Source organism: Cicer arietinum, chromosome 2 (assembly GCF_000331145.2).
Source record: "Cicer arietinum cultivar CDC Frontier isolate Library 1 chromosome 2, Cicar.CDCFrontier_v2.0, whole genome shotgun sequence".
NCBI lineage: Eukaryota > Viridiplantae > Streptophyta > Magnoliopsida > Fabales > Fabaceae > Cicer > Cicer arietinum.
The window spans coordinates 39030037-39039277 of NC_021161.2; the positions used below are offsets into that span (position 1 = coordinate 39030037).

General features: G+C 33.0%; 2 protein-coding genes across 2 annotated transcripts; one reads left to right on the forward strand and one right to left on the reverse strand.

Annotated features, from left to right (window-relative positions):
- The first annotated feature begins 3070 nt into the window (after positions 1 to 3070).
- Positions 3071 to 4484, forward strand: LOC101492045 (uncharacterized). Its single transcript, XM_004490511.4, has one exon. It carries the CDS (start codon positions 3362 to 3364, stop codon positions 4292 to 4294), a length of 933 nt encoding a protein of 310 aa, XP_004490568.1. The 5' UTR covers positions 3071 to 3361; the 3' UTR covers positions 4295 to 4484.
- A 491-nt stretch (positions 4485 to 4975) lies between these two features.
- LOC101492388 (calmodulin-binding receptor-like cytoplasmic kinase 2) lies at positions 4976 to 8708 on the reverse strand. Its single transcript, XM_004490512.4, has 6 exons — positions 8286 to 8708; positions 7619 to 7863; positions 7168 to 7333; positions 6769 to 6858; positions 6316 to 6611; positions 4976 to 5562 (listed from the first exon to the last, which is right to left on the reverse strand). Exons 1-6 carry the CDS (start codon positions 8551 to 8553, stop codon positions 5230 to 5232), a joined length of 1398 nt encoding a protein of 465 aa, XP_004490569.1. The 5' UTR covers positions 8554 to 8708; the 3' UTR covers positions 4976 to 5229.
- Positions 8709 to 9241: the final 533 nt, after the last annotated feature.

A 9241-nucleotide genomic window follows, 5' to 3' on the forward strand; every position in this document is an offset into this window, starting at 1 on the left:
ACCTTTCTTGGCTCGAGGGGATAGCTTCCCTTCATTTACATTATAGTATGCAACACATCCAAATATTTTTAGATGATTGTAGTTTGCAGCATGCTTTGTCCACATCTCTTGAGGGATTTTGAGTTCAATTACAGTAGAACCACTCAAATTTATCAAATAACAAGTTGTATGAACAACTTTTCCCTAAAACTGTGCAGGCATCCCTGCATTTGGCAGAATGCATCTCAATCTTTTAAGCAAGGTTCTATTCATCCTTTCAACTAGTCCATTTTGTTGAGGTGTGCTCCTTATAGTCCTATGTCATTTCACACCATGAGCTTTGCAAAAACTAGTGAATTCCTCACTACAGAATTCAAGACCATTATTTATCCTTAGAGTTTTAATCCTTTTGTTAGTCCTATTTTCAACCATAGACTTCCAATCTTTAAAGGTTTTAAATGTTTCATCCTTACTTTTCAACAAGTAAATCCATACTTTTCTACTATAATCATCAATAAATGTAATGAAATATTTGTTACCTCCATGTGAAGCAATCTTTGCAAGGCCCCATAGATCACTGTGAACATATTCCATAATTCCCTTTGAACAATGTTTCCCTGTAGAGAATTTGACCTTATGCATCTTTCCATACACAACAATGCTCACCAAATTCAAGATCACTAATCTTGTCCCCACCTAGCATGCCTTGTCTATCCAAAACTTGCATTCCCTTTAGACTTACATGTCTCAGCCTTTAATGCCACAAGCTGGTTTTGCTTGATGCTTGAACAACCACTGATGTCATTCATGTCACTGCTTGACCGTTAAGAAGGTAGATGCTATGATCCCTTGTTCCCTTCATGATTACCAATTATCATTTTATGACTTTTAGAGTGTCTTTTTCTACTTTGTATGAACAGCCAACTTCTTCCAGCATTCCTAGAGAAATTAAGTTTCTCTTCAGCTTTGGAACATGTCTGACCTTTGACAAAATCTTCATGGTTCCATCTTCCAGCTTCAGCTTGAATGAGCCAATTCCAACTACCTTGCAGGATGATTTGTTCCCCATAATCACCTTGCCTTCATCAGTTTCTTTGTAGTCAAAAAACCAATCTCTATTTGAGGTCATGTGAAATGAACACCCTAAGTCAAGCACCCAATCATCATCCATGATTTTAGTTGAGTTTGCCATAAGAACTTTTGTGCTTTCATATCCTTTAGAGGCTATAGATGCATTTCCATAATCATCATCACTATTTGATCATTTCTTTCCTTTCCAATCTTGGCATTCTTTCTTGAAATGCCCCTATTTCTTGCATATGAAATATTTCATTTTAGACTTATCCTTTTCTTTATTATTGAACTTATTCTTCTGTTTTTGATTCTTCTTCCCTGCCTTGGCCTTGACAAAAAATCTCTCGCCACTTCTTTCTTCTTTCCCATCTGACTTCCTCTTCAACTCTTTGGAGATTAGTGCAACTTGTACTTCTTTTAATGACAAAGAATCTCTACCATAAAGAAATGTATCACACAGATTTTCAAGAGAGATTGGTAATGAATTTATCATCAATAGGGTATGATCCTCATCATCCAATTTTACATCAATATTTTCAAGATCTAATACAATCTTATTAAACTCATCCATATGATCTTCAATGGACCTCCCATGTTGCATCTTGAAAGTATATATCTTTTGTTTTAAGTACAAACGATTCGCTAATGATTTTGCCATGTATAAAGATTCTTATTTGAGTCAAATACCTGCTGCAGAGGTCTCCTTGACACTTCCCTCATAACCTTGTCTCCAAGACTCAAGATTAAAGTACTATGAGCCTTGTTCATGATATCCTTTTTCTCATTTTCTGGTAGTGTGGATGCCATGTATTTCTCTCATCCTAGTGCTTCTGCCAAACCTTGATGAACCAGTAATGTTTTCATCTTGAGACGTCACAACCCAAAATCATTCTTCCAATCGAATTTTTCAAGTACATATTTTTTTGATGCCATCTTTTCTTTGAATCGAATTCACTCGTGCTCTTGATACTAGTTGTTGTTGAAAACGAAGATCAATCAGTCAATAAACCAATAATGTTCTTGGTTTCAAATCAGAGATTGATTGGAAATAAAACGGAGATTGATCAGTAACTAAACCAATAATGTTGTTGGTTTATGTAAATAAAGCAGAATGATCAGACTGTAAAACGGAGAACGTTCTTTGTTTTCTGCCAAACAAAATTTAAGTCTTTCAATTCTAAAATGAACGCACACAATTGTTAAGTTTGTTCAAAGATAAACTCTTACGTTTGGGGGATTGAATCTGACTTGAATTATCACTTATAATGGGATGAAAATGATTACAATGTTTATGCACTTATGCTGCTAGTTTTTCATAGTTCGCAAAAACTTGCAACTTTGCATTCTATTTTATGTGTTCTATATATTTGTCAGCCTTGTTTGTTTTGCCTTATATACAGTTTGTTTTCAATTTAGGAGTAACAAATTAAAGTAGTTACAACTAACTAACTGAAACTAACTACCCAAAACATATTCTATCTCAAATGACTTCTTAATTGAGTACCACTTTTAACACTAGATATGTTGCCTTTTTGTGTGTTATTTTATGCTATTAACTTAAGTGCAATGAATTTATTCATAGATTTATCTTTTTTTTAGGATTGAGATTGGATGCAGTTCGACTGCATGCAGACACACAATTTCAATCTCGATGGTTCGATTAAGATTGAATGACTCAAATTTAAAGAGACTTTGATTTTTTTCTAAAACAAAAATTCTATCATTAGAAATCTGAAATCGAACTGCCAAAATCGTGTGACTACATAGATTATAAATATACATTTTTTTTTTTTCGCTATAAAAGTAACAACAACATTGGAATAGCTTTAGAGCGGAGAGGACATTCCTTTCCCTCCTTGTTTTTCGGACACATACTGTTTCTAGCCTCTCAATTGAGACTTTTTCTCCAAAAAAACAACAAACTTTTTTACTTCCCATTTCTCTCTCTCGCCTCAAAATTTACACACACATATTCCCTCTGAAAAAAAAAGACCAACATCATCACCGTTTCAAATTCATCAAACCTCGTCATATCACTCAAAGAAATCCAACATCTGTTCACCTTTCAAAAATTCCAAAAGGGTCTAATAGTGCTGAATTTTTCTGCTTTTTTTAAAAGGGTTATCCATAGTTTCATTCATTTCTCATCAAACAATCCATAATGAGAAATGAACAATGACCAAGATGGAATTTTTGTTACAACAAGGACAATAGAACATGAATCCTTATTTTGATGCCCAAAGGGGTTCCAAATTTTGAATCTTTTTTTATGATTTGATCTTGTTAGATAGAAAAAATAAATAAATTAATGGCTTTTCGTGCCTTTAGATCACAATCAGTGTCAACATCACAAGGATCATATAATTTAGCAGAGAAAACAACAGAAGAGCCTGTTTCAAGCAAAGTTGCACAAAGCACTGTTACATGTTTCTATCAAGCCAATGTAGCTGGATTTTGGAGAAATGTATCTGTTTTATGGTGTAAAAATCTTATGAACCATTCCTTACACATCACGGTCGATAGTGTAGGAGGCGAGTCGCAATTCAGCTGCAAAATCGACGTGAAGCCTTGGCATTTTTGGAGCAAAAAAGGGTACAAAACATTTGAGGTTGAAGGGAACCAAGTTGAAGTTTATTGGGATCTTCGGTCGGCGAAATTCACAGGTAGTCCCGAGCCGAGTAGCGATTACTACGTAGCGTTAGTTTCTGACGAAGAAGTCATGTTGTTGTTGGGAGATTACAAGAAAAAAGCTTACAAAAGAACAAAATCTAGACCAGCCCTTGTCGACGCCATGTTACTTGTGAAGAAAGAAAACGTTTTCGCAAAGAAAAGTTTCGCTACAAAGGCAAGGTTTGATGAGAAGAGAAAAGAGAGTGAGATTATTGTGGAGAGTTTAACTGGTGCTACTATTGATCCTGAGATGTGGATTAGCATAGATGGTGTTGTGTTGCTTCATGTCAAGAATTTGCAGTGGAAATTTAGAGGGAATCAAACTGTTATGGTTAATAAACAACCTGTGCAAGTGTTTTGGGATGTTCATGATTGGTTGTTTAGTGGTTCTGGTTCAGGAACTGGACTTTTCATTTTCAAACCAGGGCCAACAGAAGCTGAAAATGAAAAAGAAGGTGGTAGTGCTGTTGAAGGTTGTGAAAGTGATGATGGTAGTGTTGCTTATTATTCAACTCTTAATATTGCTACTTTTGAGTTTTGTCTTGTTCTCTATGCGTATAAGATTGAGTAATAGAGAGAAAAGAGACCAAAGTGTATCACTAAATAGTTTCATGATTTTTAGTAGTTAGTTGCATTTTTTTATTATGTTGGAATGGATGTTGTTACTGCTACTATTGTGAAGCCAATTGATTTTTTTGTAAATTTAATTGGAAGACTTTGTTATTTGAAAAATAGAATACAAAGATTGATATTTGCAGAGTTTCTTTTTCTCTTCTTTGGATTTTTATGCTATGTTGCATGCATTATGTTGATCTTTTTTCTAAACCTTTGACTCTTCACTAGATTGTAACTATGAAACATCGTCATTGACATTGACACTATTAATAATTTAAGAAAATAAAAGTGATTGAATATAACTACATGCGTCAACGTCGTATCTTATCTGACACTAGACATACATTTAGTTTGAAGTGTCAGTGTCACATAGGATCTTACCATCCCAAGGGTTTTGTATACGAAGGTTACTCCATTTGTAATGACCAATCAGTAATAAGTATCACAAAATTTAGCAGGATGAGTTAAATAAACATGAAGTATATATCTTTCTTTGTTAGAAATGTGTATGCAACAAATGTAGTAGATGGTGATATCATATTAACAAGTCTTTCATTGGAAACACTAATTAACCTAAACTCAAATGATCAAAAATATAACTTTCAGATGACCTTCTCTTCTAATGTGCAATTGCATATGCATTTCGTAAGTAAATTTATAAATAAATATAAATATTCAAATAGCAGTCATTTTGTCACACGCTATTCAGCTATCCCAATTTCAGGGCCGGCCACTCGGCACTGCTATCCAAGATTGATAACTATGTATGAGAGTTGCAGTAGTTAATTTCAACTTGTTCAATCCACTGCTCTATTAAAAAAATATCATTGCTCTATTTAAAAAATTCAAACATATAATGAACAAAAAATTTCAAATAATAAACAAATTTCATTAATGAATATGATTAGGTGCTGAGGAAAATTTGTAGCTATCATCATCTTCAATACCAAATACCATATGCTTATTCTTTTCTCTTTGAGGAAAATTTTCAGATTGATGAGAAGGTAAGGTAGGAAGAGGAGTGATTTCATCTTTAAAATTTTTTCTGATACCCCACAAAACCTCTGCACAATTCTTCATATGTGGCCTTGATTGTTTGGAAGGTGCAAGGCATTGAAAAGCTAGCTTGAAAACCTTCTTCACTGCTTTGATGGAGGCTGGGCTTCTTCTCAGTCTTGGATCCATGGCAAACACAGCATCACCTTTCTTCAACATCTTCATTGCCTGCACGCATACATGCAAATTATGTATGTTAGTCTAAATTTTACTTCAATGTAGCCATTCTTTGAAGGTTAATTTCTACTAGTTTCAATGTCACATCTTTTTAAAATACAAGGAAAAGGGTAGTGCTTATGTATCACCGACACTTCAGATTGAAACTGTGTCTGAATATATGACACGAGTCAGTGACACTTGTGATTACATACAGTCACTTCTATTTTCTCAAATTATTATCATTGTTATGTTTGATATCTGTGTTGTGTCCAATAAGCAAGGAAAATGGTAGTGCCTATGTATCACCGACACTTCAGATTGAAAGTGTGCTAGTGTCTGACACCGACACGTCACTGACATTTGTGATTACTTACAATCAACTTATATTTTCTCAGTCACCGAAAGAGTAGCCTAGTGATTTAGCTAGGGACGTCGAATAAGTTATATGCAAGAGGTCCAGAGTTCAATCCCTGGCACTAACATTTCTCTATCCCTGCTACATCTTTCAAAACATGAAGGAAAATAAATCAACCTATGACATGGTCTTTCTTGTACAATCCAATAAGTACAATATGCATGCTTATAATAATTTGGATGGTGCACAAAATGCATTTCACACTTTCTAATTTTTTTACTAAAATTTTGTTAACATTCACAAATAATTGAAACAAAAACAGCTTATTCTAAAGTGATGCATTCATGTAGTAAAAATACTATTCTAATTTTTGTGTGTAATGCTCTGGGAAGATTTAACATGCATACCCATCTGATTGTCACTCTCTCATCAAGTAGTTTCTTCGGTTCTATCGGATGTCGTCCCGTCATCATTTCAACAAGCAATACACCAAATGAATAAACATCACTCTTTTCTGTGAGTTGATAAGTTCTCAAGTACTCAGGATCCATATAACCAGCTGTTCCTTTAACTTGTGTTGAAATATGAGTTGCACCAGGATCATCAGACAACCTTGCAAAACCAAAGTCTGCCACTTTAGCCCTTAGATTCTCACTAATTAAGATGTTTGATGCTTTGATGTCTCTGTGTATAATTGGATTATCTGTCAATTAAACAACACAAAATTCAGATATTCAAATGCTTTTACTATTATATTGACAATCTATGATGCACAAATACGATACGAGTATCAAATATGATACATATTGAATATGTTGTAACATATTATTTCATTTCTAATTCAGATCTTTGTGACATACCTGTGTACATATGAAGATAAGTTATCGCATGAGCTACATCAATTGCGATGTCTAAACGCTCACCGATTTCTAGTCCATCACCGCAGACACCTGCATTAACATGTGAAGGAAGTTAGATATTTTATTTGGTGAGTAGTTGTATTGGGGTTATAGTGTGTTTGACAGAATGTTTTGTAACATTTTTCACATTATTCTTGACTACCCAATTATTAGTGAATATGAGCCGTAATCAACGATGAAAAACAGGAAGCTTAACATTTTCATAACAAAGACTTGGTTCTTGTTCCTAAACTTAGGATATACTAGATTATTATCATACATTTTATTGGCTGCAGTATATGAAATCTAAATAAATTCCTTTTTCATGTAATAAATGACTCATAATAAAACAGGACTTACCATCTAAATGTTCTCTAAGATTTCCATTACCAACATACTCAACAACAATAAGCTTTTCATCTCTATGCTCCAAATATCCATATAACCTCACAAGATTTAGGTGCTCAATTTTTGATAGAGTGTAAATTTCATTCTTGAACTCATATAGGTGACTCTGCAGTGCTTCCTGTAAAATAAAAAACTTCCCTTCATTGGAAAAATTCCACAAAATAAAAACACAAAAATGGCACTCTAATAACATGTGCTTGCAAAAGTTCTTTAGTATCTAATTAATAAGCATATTCTCAATTTTCATCACCTAGAGTCACAATGTGAAAAAAAAAAATTAAAAATGTTAATGTAGATTGAAAAATGTGAAAAGATGAACATTGTGCTATGCTATGAAACTGGATCCTCTACAGCTGCACTACGGTGCTGCAGCTATAGAGGATCTAGATTCACTAAGCTATACCTTCTTGGCACGCTTCACTGCAACAATAGTTCCATCATTAAGCTTTCCTTTATAGACAATTCCAAATCCACCTTCCCCAATTTGATTATCAGGAGAGAATTTTGCAGTTGACTTGTAAATTTCATCAAAAGTGAAGTTCCCAATTCCAAGTTGTCCACTTGTAGTACTAGATGATGCATAGGAAGAAGAAAATTTCCATTTTGATGAATTCTTGTTGTTACTATCAGATGATAAATCAGTTGAAGCTGCAAGTTTAGACACAAACACTCTTACTCAATTTGGGAAAATCTCAACTTAGAAGAATATTGCAAAAGCATTCAACACTACATATTTAAATGACTTTTCATGCAAATACTTTTTTCCATGATCAAATCATAGTTTTACATAAAGGGTTGACCATAAGCTTTTTTTGGTCTTAATCCTCCTTCTAGAGGAAAAGGCTTTGGTACTATGAAGTTTGGTTAGAAGATAAGTAATGTCTGGTCAATAATGTTTCAGCTAGGATTCAAACTCAGGTACTCCCAATCGATTCGTCCTTAACTGAAGCTCATAAATCACTAAAGCAGAAGCACTTGGTTAAAGGTTGACCATAAGCTATCACAACAAAAACATATCAAATAACATAAAAAGCAAAAGAACTTTTATTTTTCTTTTTCATTATACTTACATGATACAACCAATCTAGCTTTTGATGTATGCTTTCTCCCATCACTTCCAATACTAACTTTTGAAGCTGTTTTTCTTTTGCCACTGAGAATTAAAGCAAAAACATCTGCACATTTCTTGATAGCAGACTTGAAACTTTTCAGTGCTGAATGAGTCTTAGGATTTTGCCTCTTTGTGGAATCAGTTCCTATATCATCTTGAAAATTAGCATTCTTTTTTCTTTGACTAGATTGATGCAAATTGGTGCTTGATGATTTCTTCATTTGCATATGCCAAAGCTGTTGAAGGTTCAAAGATCATTTCTTGTAGTAAAAATTTAAGAAAATTTCCATTTATTCTTTTTCTTCCCTTATAATTTATTTCTATAAGACCATTTCCTCAAAGTGATTTTGTTCAGTCCAACGAAAATGAGTTGCTTGCTATACTAGTTTTTAATTTTAATTTTTATGTAACATTTTATAAGTCAAAGTCATACCAATATTTATAGCTTTTGGCCCCATCGTGGATTATAACAGCTGTATTATCTTTGATTGCTCAATTTTAGTAGAAACAAAATATGTTTTTTTTTTTCTACCTTTTATTCCATTACAGTGCTATTTTTCAAAAACACCTAACATAGGCTCTATTCATTCTACCAGATTGAATTTAAAATTTTGGTAAAATTAGCATTAGATCAACTGATACATAAAAAAAAATGAAATAACATGTCTATACTTTTTATGAATTATATTTTGTACATATTATCTATTTTAAAATTGTAACAATTTTAATATTTTAATTTATTTCAAACTACTTATTAACAAAAAGAAATAGCATTTTGAAACAATTCATTATAATTTTTTTTAGTAATGTTATCAAATGAAATGATATAATTTTATAAAACACGTTCATATATTGTAAGTTTACATTTTTATTTTAGAGATTAAATATAGTCTATTCACTATACTTTTATGATAA

Excerpts from the sequence above, each read along its gene's own strand:
- LOC101492045 (XM_004490511.4), top strand. The coding sequence starts at position 3,362 with ATGGCTTTTCGTGCCTTTAGATCACAATCAGTGTCAACATCACAAGGA.
- LOC101492388 (XM_004490512.4), bottom strand. The coding sequence starts at position 8,553 with ATGCAAATGAAGAAATCATCAAGCACCAATTTGCATCAATCTAGTCAA. Across the intron at positions 7,864-8,285 it reads AGCTAGATTGGTTGTATCAT|CTTCAACTGATTTATCATCT; the intron begins GTAAGTATAATG and ends CTAAACTTGCAG. Across the intron at positions 5,563-6,315 it reads AGAGAGTGACAATCAGATGG|GCAATGAAGATGTTGAAGAA; the intron begins GTATGCATGTTA and ends GTATGCGTGCAG.